The sequence below is a fragment of the Gekko japonicus genome, unplaced genomic scaffold (assembly GCF_001447785.1).
Source record: "Gekko japonicus isolate JY-2015 unplaced genomic scaffold, Gekko_japonicus_V1.1 scaffold431, whole genome shotgun sequence".
Classification (NCBI taxonomy): domain Eukaryota; kingdom Metazoa; phylum Chordata; class Lepidosauria; order Squamata; family Gekkonidae; genus Gekko; species Gekko japonicus.
In genome coordinates this window covers 698,242-716,449 of record NW_015162492.1, presented here as the reverse complement: position 1 = coordinate 716,449, position 18,208 = coordinate 698,242, and the positions used below count along the sequence as shown (strand labels likewise).

General features: G+C 46.1%; 1 protein-coding gene across 1 annotated transcript in view; it reads left to right on the top strand.

The window, feature by feature from the left end:
* The first annotated feature begins 157 nt into the window (after positions 1 to 157).
* PES1 (pescadillo ribosomal biogenesis factor 1) overlaps positions 158 to 18,208 on the top strand; it is a 28,237-nt gene continuing 10,186 nt past the window's right edge. Inside the window, exons 1-6 of the mRNA XM_015406019.1 lie at positions 158 to 244; positions 660 to 739; positions 3,353 to 3,506; positions 4,357 to 4,466; positions 5,256 to 5,427; positions 6,959 to 7,048. Of these exons, the coding sequence (XP_015261505.1) occupies positions 221 to 244; positions 660 to 739; positions 3,353 to 3,506; positions 4,357 to 4,466; positions 5,256 to 5,427; positions 6,959 to 7,048 (630 nt within the window). The 5' untranslated portion in view covers positions 158 to 220. The remainder of the gene's footprint in view (positions 245 to 659; positions 740 to 3,352; positions 3,507 to 4,356; positions 4,467 to 5,255; positions 5,428 to 6,958; positions 7,049 to 18,208) is intronic.

The window sequence follows — 18,208 nt, the reverse complement described above, 5'->3', positions numbered from 1 at the left end:
AGAAAGGTTCGCCGCAGCGTGATAGAAATGCAGTGGCTATTTTTTTCTTTTTCCGTTGCCTGTATCGGTGCCATTGAACTCGATTAATGTGAGGCGTCTGATCAGGCAGCATGTGCAACTCCACAGCAGGGTCCTGAGAACGTGCTCTGGGGTCTGAGCCTCCTGGAGTCACCACGTGGGTGTTTGGAGTGTAATCGGGAAGGAAGAATCTCCTGTGATAATGGGTGGCGTGGAAAAAAAGAAGGTAAGGGGAGAGAATTTGTATCTAATCAGGCTCTTTAATCATTTAGTATGTTCTTTAGCGTGCTAAGGCTCTCAATATAATTCTTACAACAGCCGTGTCAGGTAGGATAGTGTCGTTGTACTCATATCGTGCATTACTGAGGAGAGGTTGGTTTGTCTAAACAGATGAAGTTGGTGTCACTTGGCAACAGCAGCTATGATATTTGATGTGCTACATGCCCTGGTATTTACTGCCTCTTTCCCCATCTGAAATTCTGAACAACAGCTTCTTTCCCCCTACCTTTGTGGGGGATCCAGCCTCCCTGCAATAGTGAGGCTACAAATCAGTACTATTTAACTCTGGCTTCAGTTTGAGGAATCGTCAGCTCCTAATCTTTGTCTCCCTCTTTTTCTGTCATCTCTGCCCCCCACCAAAGTATCAGCGAGGCTCTGCCACCAACTACATCACCAGAAACAAAGCCCGGAAGAAATTGCAGCTGAGCCTTGCAGATTTCAGGTATGTGGAAAAAATACGTTCGTCTTCTTTACCAGGCAGATGCCCAAGACTTAGTACTGACTCTTGTAACTTTCACTGATACAGGGGAGGTGTGCAATGTGTCTTTGTGTGCAGAGAGAGAGAGAGTTTGCATCCCTGGTTCCTGCTCTTTGTCAGCAGAGGCTGGGTTATCTAGTGTTAGTTGAGGATAGTGAGTTTTGCACTTTACATTTTTCTCTAGAATTGAGACCATTCACATATGAAAGAAAGTGAGGGAACACTCAGGTGGAGATTAATCTTTTCCTCCTCCCTCAGTGGACCCAGTGTTTGAAAACCAAGCCTGTATCCAGTTTCATCATGGAATACCAGGAAGTAAACTCAATGTGTATGTGTGTAAAGTGTTGTCAAGTCGTAGCCGACTTCTGGTGACCCCATAGGGTTTTCAGGGCAAGAGACTTACAGCGGTGGTTTGCTATTGGCTTCCTCTACATAATGACCATGGAATTCCTTGGTGGTCTCCCATCCAAAATACTAACCAGGGACGATCCTGCTTAGTTTCTGAGATCTGACAAGATTGGGCTAGCCTGGGCCATCCAGGTCAAAGCAGCCTCAGTAGAAACATTGATTCATGTACCATATCTTGTACCATTCTTATTCACTTTTGCCAGTGACCCTGTGAAGTTGGTTGCTGTTCCCATTTTGCAGCTAGAGTAGTGAAGCTGAGGGGAAGAAATGTGTCCAAAAATCAACAGTGGGTCACAGACTGCAATCTGAACTCTTTGCCTTATCTGAACTTTTGTGCTCTGGCAGTGTAACCATGTTCAGGATGGCTCCAGACACTGGTTGCCTTCAAGTCCCAGTGAAGAGGTGTGTGTGTGGGTTTACGTGTCACTCTGAAGATCTGCTGTAGGCAGCTAATAAAATGTTTAAACTATAGGAAGTGATGGAGATTATTTCACACCTTAAGAATAGGATGGGCAATAAAGGTATTTTGCCAAGTGATTGTATGAAATTTTTTTCAATAGAGGCTTGTAAGAATCAGAGTACAGGATGCATTGGGGATGTGTCATCAGGTATCTTTTGGGGGGTATTTTTTTGAATTTTTTGTATGTGCATGCCCCCATGCCTGGATGTCATGGCGACCTCTGGTGACTCCTACTGGGGCATGGAGGAGGTTCAGAGAAGTGGCTTGATAGCCTGCCTCTGCCTCCTGGCCCTGATATTCTTTGGAAGTCTCCTATCCATATACTTGCCAGTTATCCAGGTCAGGGCTGTCATCAGGTATCCTGATATGTAATTTAAGTTTAAAATACAGCTTCAGACTAGTTAGCATGGATCTGGACCATGGCCGAGAGGTCAAACTCCCCCAGTGTAGTTTCCTGAAGAGAGATCAAACCCACACAACCCCTTTTACCATCAGGGCCATTGTGCCTGCCTTTTTCTCTTGGTTTTAGTAGCTCTGTGTGTGGTTTATTTTGGGGAAACAGCAGAAGGATTTAGCTTTCTCCTTTGGGGTGTGTTGTGTGAGTGCTACGATCCAGAGAAGAAGAGCATCCCAGAGCGCCAGGTGCACTTTCTGAGGCTCCCAAACTCCTTTGCCACAGAGAGGCAAGGGAAGTGTGGGAGCTTCTGGTTATTACGGCTCCCTTCTGCTTCCTTCTCTGCCTAGGTGGCTTTAGAAGGGAGTGTAAAACTGTATGCAGCAAGGTTTTCACTCCATGTCGTCTTCCCAGTCACTGAGTGTTAACTCCTGCATGTGCTGTAGCTCTCCTGCAAATGACCCTAGGTATCTTTAATCCTTTTTTTCTCCCTTCATCAGCCTGGGGCCTGTGTGCATTTGCAGGGTAGAATCACTCTCCCTTGTGCCAATTTATCCACAGCAAGTTTTCTTCTGCCAGTTTCGTGTAGTGGTTAAGTGTGCAGAGACTAATCTGGGACAACTGGGTTTGATTCCCCACTCCTCCACTTGCACGTGGCTGGATGACCTTGGGCAAGCTGTAGTTCTGATAAGAGCTGTTCTTGAAAAAGAGCAGTTTCTGTCAGAGCTCTCTCAGCCCCACCTACTTCACAGGGTGTCTGTTGTGGGGAGGGGAAGGGGAAGGAGTTTGTAAGCCACTCTGAGACACCTTTGGGTAGTGAAGGGTGGGGTATAAATCCAATCTTCTCCTCCTCCTCCTGAAACATGGATTTATGAACACAGAAGATCAGCAGGCAGAATCTTTACTTTCCTCTCTGAGGTGTTAGATCACAACCCAGATTCACAGATTGTTACTCACTCTGTAGTGGGCTGCAGATGTGCAGCTGGGTGCAAGGGTTCTGTGCATCCACTTGCTGAAGAGACCACAGTTGTTGCGAGGGCATAGAAGGTAGAGTAAGTTTAGATAGGGGTCCCTGAGTTCAAAAATTTGAGACACATGGATAGAAATAATAGTAGACAGTATTTCAGTGCTTCAAAATTGAATGTAGTGGATGGATTTGGGGGTGTTACCAGCAGTATAGGCTTTTTTGGTAGCTGCTAGCTTAGAAATGAATGACTCTGTGCTTCCTCCTGTTGTTTAAACTTCAAGCTGCCTGGGATTTCAGTGCCAGGGCAAACTGACAAGGTCTTGTCTGACATCTCTTTGTCTCTTATAGGCGACTGTGCATCCTAAAAGGGATTTACCCTCATGAGCCCAAACACAAGAAGAAAGTGAACAAAGGCTCCACGGCTGCCCGGACTTTCTACCTCCTCAAAGACATTAAATTCCTCTTTCACGAGCCAATTGTTAACAAGTTCCGGGAATATAAGGTATTGTGATCCAGTAGCTGATCAAGAGTAGTAGATTACTGTTTAACTGCATAGAGCCACTTTAGGGTAACAGGGAAGGGGGGGTTCCCAGGTCTTCCGAGTACTGACATTTTGTGTAAGTCAGACAGCATACCTGTATTGATTCTTTTCCCTGTATCTTAATGGCATTTGTCTGAATGCCTTGTAAGGTGCTAATGAGTCATGTTATGTTTCAATATTAGATCGGTTGAATCTTGCTTGTGTTATTAAGCATTTCTGGTGTTCTTTTTTTTTTTTTTTTTCTTCTAAAAAAGCCCTCCATTCCAAAAATGCTTTATTCCATAGCCCAAGCAGAGGATACAGTATAGCATAACGGCAAGCTGATGCTTTGGTTTCTGGCAGTTATGGGAAGGCTGATTTGGAGGCTCAGACATTTCGGACGACGGACGGGGAGGGGGTAAGGATCGGGGCGGCGGGGTTTTGCGGTTCTCCCACACCCGACCGCGGTTACGTCTGAGACATTAAGGGGACACTTTTAAGCGGACTTGGGTTAGCTCTGGAGGGACAGGTCGGTTCTCTGGGGGTTAATGGGCATGGCCTCAGAGGCCTGACGATGCCATACTGTGAGGAACCAGTGCTCCGGTGCAGGAAGATCTGCCTCCCGCCTTCTCAGTATTTCTTCCCCGTCGGCTTCATTTTCTTCACGTAATATTTCTGGTGTTGACTTCAACCAGTGTGCCACCTATGGTGGATCAGAGGCTTCATTCTTGAGTGGAACTTGTGGAATGTTAGTGGGCAGCTGGCTGTGATATGAACTGTGTGGTGAGAAACTGTAAAACATGGCCCCTCTGAAACTTTTGTCTCCCTCTAGGTGTTTGTCCGCAAGTTGCGCAAGGCATATGGCAAGAGTGAGTGGAACTCTGTGGAACGCCTGAAAGACAACAAGCCTGGCTATAGACTGGACCACATTGTCAAGGAGAGGTGAGGGATGGGGAGGCACCAGATGAACTTTGTGGAACAGATGTTTGGGGATCTAGATACTAGAGTGCAAGGGTGGCAGAAGACTGGTGGATATTGAACTTTATTATTTATTGTGTTAATTTATTATTTAAAATATTTATACCCCACCTTTCGTCTTGGTTCAAGTACACAGCACTTAGTTAGACATGTCAATTTTTTGGAAATTTTGAATCTTTTGGGAAGGGACATGGTCTCCATCCCTTTTTTTGGAAAAGAAACAAATTTTAGGAGGAATCAAAAATATATATGATATTGACTGTCAAGCCTAAACTTATTTTACTGTTTTAATGACCTAAAATACCTATTTTAGCACATATTATTGTACAGTTTCGCATGTTTATGAAATGTATGAATGCCTTCGTATTCTACAAGCAAAACTATTAATATAGTGAAGGTAGTACTACCTAGCTGGAAAGACTGAAGACCACTCCACTAGTGCCAGTTCCTTTTCCAGATGCTCTCTCGTTTTCCTATCAGTTCCCATAATATCATCAGGGAACAGGAGAATCTGGTTGGGAGGAAAAACCGAAGACAGCAGGAAGAAGCCGTGTTTCCTGTTGCTCAGTGGCCCATTTATAGGTATCCAGGATCTATAAGAATAGCTCACAGCACTTGCAGGCAGGATTAGCTGAGAAGTCTTCGAGCTGCATTGTTCTCATGTGGATGTGGCCTGAGAGCGACTGTAGAAACTCTGGGGAGTTAAAAAGAGCCGTGTAAATCTGTCTTTCTCATCTCCTGTGGTGGCTACAGATACCCCACTTTCATTGATGCTGTGCGGGACCTGGACGATGGCCTCTCCATGTGCTTCCTCTTTTCAACTTTTCCTCGCACGGGCAAGTGCCATGTTCAGACGATCCAGCTTTGCCGCCGACTCACCGTGGAGTTCCTCAACTACATCATTGCTGCACGTGCCCTGCGCAAGGTCAGCAAGGAATGGCTGAGATGCCCTTGGTTCTGGAGCGGGTTGCTCTGTTGTGTCCGTAGTCCGTGCAGCGCACTGGCACTAAATGCGGGTGTGATAGTACTAATAGTATCTCTTAGCTAAATGCTTCTTGAGTAGCGTTTTGAGTCTCTGTGGACATGTAAGGTGCTGTCAAGTGGAGCCAACTTGTGGTGACTCCATGGGGTTTTCAAGGCAAGAGACAAATAGATGTGGTTTGCCATTACCTGCTTCTGCATGGCGACCTTGGTTTTCCTTGATTGATATTAGAGAATCTTATGGCACATTGTTACATATTTGTTGTGGCAAAACCTGTTGGAAGCCAGATTTGCATATTCATGTATCATATGCAAAATCTTTCTCGGGAGATGGGAGAGTTGTTACAACTGTGTTAGTTAGCAGTAGTCTACACCCACCATGACTGGATCATTTCCTACTTTGATTGAATCTTGTTTTCCTATCTGCTCTGTGGTGTAACGTAATACGCCTAGGTCTTGCATTGCTTGGTGGTCTTGTCTTTGTTAATAATTCTTCTCCCCTCATGCTCTCTCTCTCTCTGTATAGTTTGCAGACTGAATGTAACACTTCATACATATACCAAAATGGAGTATGGTACCCAAAAGCTTCTCACAGAATAACTATCTGACGAAGGGAGCTTTGACTCTTGGAAGCTTATACCCCCCAAAATCTTGTTGGTCTCTAAAGTGCTACTGGACTCAAATCTAGCTCTTCTAGTGCAGACCAATAGGACTACCCTTTGAAACTACCTACAATAAATCTGTTAGTCTTTAAAGTGCCACAAGACACCTGTGGTGGTTTGGCTGCAACAGACAACCATGACTGCCTCTCTGGAATTTGTCATATGACATGTGCTTAGGAAGTTGACTTACACGGAGTCAGAGCAGTGGTCTCTCAAGACCCCAAGAAGCACCACCATCTGGTATTCAGAGGCTGTCAAGGATAATAGCTGTATATGCACCTATCCTTTCTGAATTTGTCTAGCCCATTGATAAAAGCAGCAAGTTCTGCCGCTGTATTAAAGAAGCGTTTTCTTGCACTGATTGGCAGTAGCTCTCCAGGGTCTCTGGCAGAGATCTCCCTGTGTTAAGACCTCTTTGACTGAAGGTGCTGGGGAATGAACTTGTGAAGTTGTGGTCCAGGAGAGGATACCACTCATTGTTAGAGGGAAAGGTGATCTGTCAAATTTTCCTTTTTGTTTCCAACTGTGACTCACCACTACTAAACACTCAAAATACAAAAGAGTTTTAAAAATTGGACCTTCCCCGGCTAATCCTCTGAAGCTTGAGATGCTGTGACTATAGTTGACCCTGCATTTTGACTGCAGCTTATTTTTGATTTATTAATGTTGCTAGAAGATGTAACAGAAGAGCTGTTGCTGATCAGCTCTTACCTGTAGATTGTGTTCAGTTCCACGTGAGTAACTGCTGGGACTCCTCAGGTGACCTCTTGCTTGTCCTTCTTACTGAGATCTTTCTCTGGGTTCCTTTGCTAGGTGTTCCTGTCCATCAAGGGCATTTACTACCAGGCTGAAGTGATGGGACAGCTTGTCACCTGGATAACACCTTATGCCTTTTCCCACAATGTGAGTAGCAGCCATCTTATCACTTTCTGCAAGGGCAAGATTTTCCTGCAACATTTCTTCCCAAAAAATTAAGGCGGCCAACAAGGGTTGTGTTAACAGTTAAGGGCATGGCTGAGTCAGAACACGGCTGGTGATTGCCAGACTCTGAGCAGAATTAACTTCGCTAGTGTGAATGTGGCTCAATGCTCCCTCTAAGCTGTGGAGTCTTGTGAGGGAAAATTCTACTTTGTGAGCTCCTGGCATTAAAGTTGTGAGCGAGCGATTTGGCTTCTGCATAAATTAGTTTGCTCTGGAGCCATCCTTCCTGAGCGAAGACAAAAATGTGTGAGCCGGAGGCTAAAAAACTGTGAGCTAGCTCACACTAACTCAGCTTAGAGGGAACACTGTTAATGAGTCCTGTATCTTGCCAGTCTCCTATAATTAAAACTTTGATCTGCCTCTTGAAAATGGGCTGGCTGCTGTGACATTTAAACTGACAGAGCACAGAACATGTGGTTGCACTGAAAGGATTATATATTTTCAACCCCAAGGTTGAAAGTGGTAGTACAGCTTGCAAAAGCTATTTAAAGGGATCCCTTGAAATGGTTTTTGCAAGCCCCACCACAGCGTGACTCTCAAGTGACCTCAGAAGGCATTCAAATGTCTTCTGAGTTCATTCGCTGAGTCTGCGGTCTCTTTAAATGCGTTCTCCAAGCCCCGCCACCAGCATCAGCATGTCTGCCAACACAAACCACACAAGCAGCATGCTTGAAGGCTAGTTTATGGGAGAAGGTGCTCTCTTGTTCCAATGGCCTGGCAGTGAAAACATCTGTCCTGGCAGAGCACAGCCTTCAAAATCACTGACCAGCCTGTGAGTTCCGGGGACAGAGCCAAAGCATCGGGTCCGATCTCCCATTCCTTTATCTGAACGTTGCATATCGGAACCCCCCACTGAAGAAGGCACGTTCCAAGTCCAAACATAAGGAGAAACGGCGTTCCAGTTCCAAGACGCTCCCGGAATCATATGGCTCTTCATTTCCAGTCAAGTCAGATTTGATGCTCTGTGCAGGACAAATGATGTGGATGGCTAAATCATTAGAGATAGAGGTGTCCTCCAGCAACCCAAGACCTTGAGACAAGATTTTAGGCAAGGGCTGCACTGAGTCACCGGGTATAATTGCTTTCCCAATTCTGGAGGGTATTGCTGACATCTCCAAGGCCCTTTAGCAGAAACCTATTAGCATGCCTGCCACATCCAAAAAAGTAGACAATTTATGCAGAATGCATCAGGAAGGACATTCCTATTTATTTTGCTACCCTCCTGTCACGTCGTCTGTCTCACCTGTCGCATGCTGCCTGCACTTCCGGCTGTGTCCAGCAGAGGGACTCCTCCACCACGGCTGGGGGGTAGGAGCCGAGAGGGGAATTCCCCAAGGAGGGAGCTGGCTTCAGATGACGGGCAAGTCAGAGGGTTTCCTCACCCTCTTGGCCCGTCCCCCCCCTCTCTCCCCCTCCCCCCGTTGGTGCTACAGCTGTAGCCAGCCCAATTCCTCCCCATCAGCTAGCCCCTCTCCTTCTTTTATTACCCCCTCGGCCCCTTGCTCCACCTCCAGCCCGCCCCCCGCGCCACCTGCTCCTCTCTCCCTCCATGTGCTGCCGGTGTATGCTCCCTTGTCTCCCGAGCCTCGGTCGTTCCTGCTGGAGGCCGCGGGGCCAGCCCAGCCTCAGCCCGCACCTACATTCCACCGCCGCAGCTCCACCGCCGTGGCCCCTGGCTCCCTGACGGTGCCTACCGCCCCTGTCGTCTGCCAAACTCCCTGGACCTCTGCCACGTCCATTCGGGTGAGTGCAGCTGCCGGAGCGGGGGGGGGCCTTTGGGTGAGCCTGGTGTCGCCCCTTCTCCAGGTGGGTCCCGGAGGTCCCGGCCGCGACCGGGACACCTCCCACTTCATCCCCCGTAGCCAAAGAGATGCAAGCAAAGCAACGTACAGGTGCTCCTTCCTCACCAGGTGACAGAGGGGGTGAAAGATTGATGCACTTAGTAGAAAAGTCTGCTCAGCTGGTGCTCTCATCCTGTGCATTGCCAACTACAGTGCAGTTATGGGAGGATACCAGTTGTTCCTCTGGGAAAGGATGGCTGCTTATATAGAGCTTCTGCCTACTCCAAGTGGAAGCATTGCACCTTTCCAAACAGCAGGTTAATACAGGCAGGCATTCCACTCACTCCTCCTCCAGGGCCATGGCTTCATCTCTCATATTGAGAAGATGTGCTTGGCTACGCTACACAACTCTCCCTCCTGACACCCGGCGGAAGGTGGAAGACTTTCCATTTCAGGGAACAACTCTATTTGACGATCTTTTATCCCAAATTAAAAAGAATAAGCAAACAGCTCGTTCTTTTGGCATCACAGCAGACCCCATAACTCTGTACAGGCCTTGACAGATGTTTAGATACCACCCATCCCAGTCGCCATACTCTTGGCACTCGCATTAGCAGCTGCACTCATCGCAGTATCGTACACAGTGCCGTTTTTCAGGGCTTATGGCTCAGGACAGGTGCAGGGCCAATCATATAGCTAGGTATTGTGGCGGAACGGGTCTGCAGGTCCTATTCCACCTTGCCTTCCAAGGGTTTTTTCCCCCACACCTGGAGAGGCTTTTCTTAAACTCTCAAGTAGCCCACCGCCGCCACCACCCCCTGACCTTTGTAAGGAATTGCCCACTAGGAGGGTCAGGGCTCCCAGCTTCCCCTCCAAGTTCTGAGGCCTTGCCTGTTTGTCTCCCACTACCTGGTGCCTGGTCACCACAGGGACAGTCTACTGCCTTGTGCACCCCTGGAGGAATAGCCACTTGCCAACTGCCAGCCTTCCCCTGGTGCTCCTCTTAGAATAGTGTGTCCAAGATGATAGAGGTCTATGTAGTACAGAGAACCACTGCCAGCATCAAAAGTTATAAAGTATTTATTAAAAAGAAAATGTTCATAAGCACACTTTTAGCACAGCACCAGATTTGAGCAAGGAAAAAAAAGAAATTGGTAAAACGCAAATCCCCCCCCCTCTCTATATATGTCACATCAGATGTTAAACTAGGCCCCTAAAATTTACAATCTTAGAAATTTCTGCAGATTTGCCATTACCTTGCAAGTGTCTGTAGCTCTCTGAGTGAGCACATCGTCAAGGCTGCCTTCCCAGTGGAGCGCTCTGTGTGTGCTTGTGGACTCCACACCCAAGGAAAAGAGACCTCCTTCCTGCAGCAAGGAGTTTTTATCATATCTGGTTCTCCATCCACTGGCCAGGTCAAGGAAGCTTTTTCTACAGATCTCCAGATCTCTAGCAGATTTCTGCAGATCTCCAGATCTCTAGCATTTCATTCCTCCAAAACTCTGTTCCCTGCTAGGAGGAAGGGGGGAGAACTTGACCCACCCCTTAACTCTCCTGCTAGATCGATTAGCATCTGTATGAAGGTAAGCTGGAAAGCAATTGGACTGCCTTCCTCCTCCTGTCTTGCTCTGTGCCCAGAAGTGGAAGTTTTGCTAATTTCAAACCTCCAAAGAAAAAAATGCATTTCTTCACAGGGCTCACACCAGCCACTTCCTAAAGATCTGCAGCAGGCTCTAAAAATTCCTTCTGACTAAGACCTATAATAAACCAGTCATCTGCCTTTTTAAAAGACATGTTAGTGGTCTTCAGTGAAAAATGGAAGGAGGTCGCTCACAACACCTGTGTTCTGTCAATTGTCAGCTTAGGTTATCGACTAGAGTTTTGGCAGTGGCCACCCCTCCAGCATCCTGATCAGGCCCTGAATAACTCTATGCCTGAGTAGCTGTTGTCCCTTATACAAAAGGGAGCAGTACAGAGAGTCCCTGATTCGGATCCCATCACAGTTTTTTATTTGTGCTTTTTCCTGTTGCCCCCAAAAGATGGAGGTCTTAGACCCATCCTGGACCTGAAGGATCTAATCTTTTTCTGAATGTTAGAAAGTTCAAAATGTTTGTCATTTGAGTTAGTCCTACAATTGTTAACATTAAACTATTGGTTTTGTGTATTTGACCTTCAGGACACTATATTGCTATCCACCACGGTTATCACAGGTTCCTGGGTTTTAGATATAGCCACACTTCCTACCAGTACATGGCCCTTCCGTTTGGCTTGGCAACTGCCCTACGGGTATTTTCTAAATGTGTTACTGTTGTAGCAGCACATCTAAGGTCTAAAGGGTGTTCTGTTTACCCATAGTTGGATGCCTGGCTTGTGATGGCACCTTCCCACGGGGAACTAGAGTCACAAGTTTCCTTGATTAGACAAGCTTGCCAGGAATTAGGCTTGGTAATTAATAGTAAGAAATCATGCCTCCAACCTTCCCAGAAAATTTCCTTTATTGGGGTCCTTCTGGACCCCAGTCGCCAGGTCTTTCCTACCTGTAAATAGAGCCTTACATATAAAGGAGATTTCAATCTTTATTTTTTCGGAAGTTCTTAGGGCTGATGACGGCTGCTACCATGACCACAACCCCATATGCACGCCTAAGAATGCGACTTCTACAAAACTGGGTTTTAAGTAAATTTTACCCTCCCCCGCATTCCCGGCATTCTAGGTTCACAGTTCCTAGATCCCTTTAAATGGTTTTTGCAAGCCACATTGCCAGCGAACCACAACCAGGCCCGATTTATCACAAATTTAGGTTCATGAGCCAGTTTGTGCTCATCCGTATTTGCAACGTATTAACAGTTTGAAGTGATGGTATCTGGCAGGCCTACCACTTGCCAAGTAAGAGGCTCTAGGGATGGTGATTTAACCCCGAAAATTTCCATCAAAATAGGGGTTAAGCAGGGCTGTGTATTGGCTCCCCTCCTTTTTAATCTTTTCTTAAATGATTTGGCCACGGGGTTAGAGAGGATTGATGGTCACAGCCCAATTATGAGCTCGCGACCGGTGCCCCTGCTATTGTTTGCAGACGATGCTGTAGTTCTTTCTAGGTCTGAAGTAGGGATAAAGAGACTGTTGGCACATTTTATAGAATATTGTGAGCTGAACGGATTATCTGTGAATTTTGACAAAACTAAAATAATGGTGTTCGGAGATTCCTGGAAACCCATCAACTGGCGTGTTAAGGGTAACACCATTGAACAGGTGAAGTGTTTTAAATATTTGGGAATTAACTTTCATCATAGTGCAAGGTGGGTAGCCCACAGATCAGAAGTAATTAAATCTGCGAACAGCTGTGTGCTAGCAATAACCCGTTTCTTTTTTACCAAGGGTAACCAGTATGTTCCTGCGGCCCTAAAAGTGTTTCAGCACAAAATTGGAGCGAAGCTTCTTTATGGGGTGCCCATTTGGATCACAGCTTTTAACAAAATGGTAGAACAACTCCAATCCAATTTTGTGAGGAAAATATTAGGGTTGCCCCTGTGTGTTTCCTACGCCGCTATTTGTTTGGAAGTCAATATGATACGCTTGGAAACAAGGGCTTGGATAATTACCTTCAGATTTTGGCTACGTTTGCACTTTAGGAACTGTCCCAATAGCCTTATTACATATCTGTTGGAAGAGTCTCATTGCTCTGAGTGGTTTGCTGCTATAGAAAGGAAAATCGTCTCAATAGGGTTATGCGTGAATGATATGATGTCCTTATCTGAAGCACACATCTTTGCCCTGCTCAAACAGAGATTAATTGATATTGAGATGCAAGAGCTTAGAGCCTTGGCTTCTGGTAGATGCTCCCCTTTAAGATGGGCACGTTTTCCGATCAACACCCCTGCACAATACTTATTGGATTTGACTTCTCCACAGTTGCGTAGAGCATTTATGCTGGCCCGCTTTAACGTGCTCCCCTCTGCGGTTTTAGCAGGAAGATTTAAGAAAATCCCCTACTCTGTTAGGTTTTGTGATTGTGATTCAGAGGAGATTGAAACAATCGAACACGTATTCCTCCACTGTAGTTTGTATGATGACATTCGGGCAGTCTATCTAGAAGCCATACTTAAGAAAGATGTCAAACAATCAGATGACAGAATGTTGTACCGTTTATTGGCTTCACAAAATACAGTGGTTATTGAAGCGGTGGCTAATTTCTGTAACTGCCTTATAATGAGGAAGTTATGTGTTTAATCAATGAATTGAAGGGTGACTGTTTATGACTCTGATCCATGCCAATAAAGGTTTTGAATTGAATTGAATTGAAATTGATCTGGCAGGCCATTGGCAGAAAGAAATGAACCAGCAGTAGAAGTCCCATGCTAATTCGGCAATTCAGCAATATAGGGTATGGATATAGAAATACTTCGCAAAATGCACCTAGGGCTTATTGCACCTCACAGTACACGTGTATTTCCTCAGTATAGTCTTTATAAACATCAGACCTCTGGCAGAAGTGCTACATTTGAGAGGCACTGGGGTAGACAGAGTATAGCATTTCAAATGGAATTCATAAGATTTTCTGGGCACCATCCAGCTGAAGAGGAAAACTGTAGAAGCCCATGGACTTCAGTGGGAAAGATATGCTACTAATGCTCCTAAAACAGATGAGGCTTGAAAGTGCCCAGCTTAGGCTACAGCATAACTGTGCTTTGCAGGAGGGCAATAGGTCAGAAAATCTATCTGAGAGCCAGTTTGGTGTAGTGGTTAAGTGCGGGGACTCTAATCTGGGAGAACCGGGCTTGATTCCCCACTCCTCCACTTGCACCTGGCTGGATGACCTTGGGCAAGCCAAAGTTCTGATAAGAGCTCTTCTTGAAAGAGAGCAGTTTCTGTCAAGAGCTCTCTCAGCCCCACCTACCTCACAGGGTGTCTGTTGTGGGGGGGGAAGGGAACGGAGTTTGTAAGCCGCTCTGAGACTCCAAGTGAAGGGCGGGGTATAAATGCATTCTCCTCCTCCTCCTCCTCCTCTCTGATTTAACACTGGTGTGACACTGAGGTGTGTATAAAACCTAGGATATTATTTATTTAATTTTTTATCCCGCCCTCCCTGCAAGTGAGCTCAGGGCGGGTTACAGTCACACAGGAGGCGTAACAATGACAATATATAAATTAAGCAGTGAAAACAATATCCCGGTCAATTTAAAACTACAACAAAACAATAGTCAGAGTAGGAATGCCTCAGTAAAGCTGCTCAGTTTGGGCTATCCATGAGCCTACATTGTCAGCAGGGGAGGCCAGAATAGATTTGGATGCCCATCGCCTACTCCAAAAGTCTGGTGGGACGGCTCCGTTTTACGGGCCCTGCAGAATTATAGCAAATCCCTCAGGGCCCTGATCTCAAGTGGGAGCTTGTTCCACCAGGCTGGGGCCTGCGCAGAAAAGGCCCTGGCCCTAGTCAAGGCTAACCAGACATCTTTGGGGCCGGGGACAACCAGAAGGTGTTGGTCACTTGAGCGCAACATTCTGCGAGGCAAATATGGGGAGAGAGGGTCCCAAAAATATGCAGGTCCCTGGCTGCATAGGGCTTTAAAGGTTAGCACCAAAACCTTGAACTGGATCCGGTACTCCACTGGCAGCCAGAGCAGCTGGCGCAGCACCAGCTGAATGCGAGCCCACACAGGCTTCACTGTCAGCACACGTGCTGCTGCATGTTGCACTAGCTGCTGTTTCTGGGTCAGGTTCGAGGGCAGCCCTGTGTAGAGCAAGTTAGTTTTGGAAGCAGAGAAAGGACAAGTGGCCAGAGTCCAAACTCTGAGAGGCAGAAGTATGTAGAAGGCATTTCAGTTGTTTCCAGCATGAGAGACCTGCAGGATGCGTTTTGATTGCTCCCACTTCTACAGCCATATTGGATTTCAGTGGAATTGTGCAAAATGGTCAAGTTCCCTATCTTGAGCAAAGGCCTTTTACTGTCACAGTCCTGGAAGCTCTGCATATCTTTTCCTTTAGTGTCTCGGGCAAAGGCCTCTTGCTCACCGGATCTTGGATGTTCCTTGCTGTCTCAGGCAAAGGCCTCTTGCTATTGCAGTCCTGGATGTTCAGCATATCATTTTCTTGGAGTCTGGCTCTACCTGCCAAGGTTCTCTCACTAAAATCACTAACTATTTCAAAAACAAGGTAAAAGCAGATTTAAGTTCACCATGGCAGTGCAGCTCTGGTCTGGGAGCCAGTAAGACGTAGGTGGTTGCTGTCACAGCTACAGTCTGATACTACAAAAAGAGTCTAGTGACCTCTTCTGTGTCCCCCCAGCCCCCCCCAAATCCTGGCTGCCTTATGATACAGTGTGGTCCTTTTGTTAGTGAGCTGCTTTCTTTCCGTCCTTTAGGCACTTAGCAGTTTCACTGTCCAGCGGTTTTTCCCAGAGACTAGTCCTGGGATCCCAGATCACCGCAGACTGTGACTGCAGCCATGAAATTAAAAGACGCCTGCTCCTTGGGAGGAAAGCGATGGCGAACCTAAACAGCATGATAAAAAGTAGAGACATCACCCTGCCAACAAAAGTCCGCATGGTCAAAGCAATGGTATTCCCAGTAGTCATGTATGGCTGTGAGAGTTGGACTATAAGGAAGGCCGAGCGCCGAAGAATAGATTCTTTTGAACTATGGTGCTGGAGAAGACTCTTGAGAGTCCCTTGGACTGCAAGAAGAACAAATCAGTCAATCCTCAAAGAAATCAACCCTGACTGTTCCCTGGAAGGCCAGATAATGAAACTGAAGCTCAAATACTTTGGCCACCAAATGAGAAGGGAGCACTCACTGGAAAAGACCCTGATGCTGGGAAAGATTGAAGGTCAAAGAAGACGGGGACGGCAAAGGATGAGATGGTTAGACAGTGTCAGCGATGCAACGAACATGAAATTGAGCCAACTTCGGAGGACGGCGGAAGACAGGAGAGCCTGGCGGGAGATTGTCCATGGGGTCGCGAAGAGTCGGACTCGACTGTGCGACTGAACAACAACAACAAGTCACAGCTACTGCAGGTAGCCTCCGGCCCATGTTACTCATTGATGCCTTGGATGTGTCTTGGCACGCGTCCATCTTTTATTGCCTACCCAAATGAAACCAAAGGAAGTGAGTGGCATGTACAAAACATTGGAGAAGCAGGCAAAGTCAAAAGGTGCTGTTAAAAGTGTAGCATTTAATTCCTTGTTGTGGTTAGGAGGTAAAATTCCAGGCACGTCTCAATGTTTGTCCTTGGGGAAAACGTTACTAATCACAAGGAGAGGTGCCAGCACAATAGCTGCCCAGGTTGCAGAGCTCAGTCATGCTAACTTAAGCACGCACAGCTGTTTTGCATGTGCAGCAGCCCAGTTTAAATATTATGCTGTTCCTGTGCAAAGTCACAAGGGTGAGTTCTCTAGCCCTGCCAGTATTGTGCTTAAACTGGGCCTGTGCTCTACCGTTTCAGTGGAAGCAGAAGTTACGTGTGTCTGTCTAAAAAGGTTCCCCCTTGGAAGATTCTTGAAAAACGTTGTCAGTGTTGCTTTACAATTTATAGAAGAGAACCTTGCATTAAAGTTTTAACTGCAACTCTTGGCTTTGCCTTTAGCTTCTTGGGTGCCTAAGTGGAACTAGGAGGAGTTGGTTGGATACCCAATGCCCCTTGTGACCTGTATGTACTGTGCCTTGTCTTTGTGCCTGGCTGTACCAGCTCAGATTCTCTTGGGTTGAAAATCATTAACTTCAAAAATGAAGGTTCAAGTGACTCAGCTAACAATATTTCTCAGTTCCCTTGTTGGAAACAATGGACACAGGTAGTCCAATTAGTTCACTTAATTTCCTGGTTTTCCTATTTATAAGGTACCTTGGAGCAGATTATAGTTTGAATAGTAAGCATTAACCTATAAAACTAAGCTTCTAATTAGCCACTTGCCTTGTTACCCACAGTCATAATTGCTGCCAGGTGATTAGGTACATGAGCTTTTGTGAGTCAAAAGCAAATCGATTATTATTTTTCTCTTGGGCCCAGTGACGACAAGCAGGCTGTTAACTTTTGCAGACTTATTCATAAACTGAGTTTTCTTTTCCATAACAAGATCTGGCAATAAAACCTCCAGACTGTGAACAAGGAGAAGATGATAGGCTTAGAAAATCACATTTTTCGTCTGGATAACGTGCTGATTTATTCCAGTGTCATGTTTCCAGAGGTATAGGCTTGTGGGAAATATGGTCAGAAAACTATTCCTAGAAGTGGTACAAAATCTTGCAGGATTAAAGCTAAAAGCCTTCAGTAAAGGGTCACCTTCCTTCTCATGGATTGCTTGTTCAGTTGTGTGCTACAATTCCAAAAGAATAAAGAATGTGGCATTGGATGAAGAATTTCCTACCCTAACGCCCGGGGGGGGGGGGGGGAGTTTCTGGCTGTTCTGGTTGCACAGACATGCGTGAAGGCTGTGAGCAGTTCTGGTGGAAATCTAGAAACACCAGAGGGGCTGAATTAGATTGGGGCAGGGGCATTCAGTACTCCACGCAGCTCCTTGGTAAATAAGGCAACCACCATAAGTGATGCAAAATTGCAAATTTATTCTGCAGTTTTTGCTCAATCCTCCTTGGTATATAATATTCACTGTATATAATATTCATCTTTTGCCTCAGGTTGCACACAGCCCTGATTGCAGAGCTCAGTCTTTCAGGAGGCCTGGATATTTTTTATGATAGCCAGTGTAGTGTGGTGTCTGACTAGGATCTCGGAGACCGAGGTTCGAATCCCCACTCTGCCATGGAAGCTTGCTGGGTGATCTTGGGCCAGCCTAGCCCATCTCACAGGGTTAGAATAAAACGAAGGAAAACTATGTGAGCTGCTTTTGGTCTCCATTGGGGAGGAAAAGGGGGTATAAATGAAGTAAAACAAACAATACTTTAAAATAATTCCAATGGCTGAAATTACTGACTGTGGCTTGGCACTGATGTAATATTTTTAAACATGCTGAGTTTACTTTATATTCTTCTGTTTGGACAAATGCTGTTGTTCAGGGGAAGCTGGATTTGGGATGGTTTGCTGTTAATCCATGCGCACGTAAGAAGAGCTGTGTTTGATCAGGCCAAGGGTGTATCTAGTACAGTGTTCAGTTTCCAGCAGTGCTCAAGCAAATGCTTTGTGGTGGTGTCATTTCCCGGTTCATCTCCAGTATCTGATATGCAGCGAGAAAGAGAGCGCCTCTGTCTTAAAGCAGTTCGATTTAGCTGTCCGTGCACATGTGCTTTTTTTTTTTTTAAAAAAATCTTTTTATTTAGTTTTTCAGGCTTGGGCCTCGCTACGGAGCCGGGGG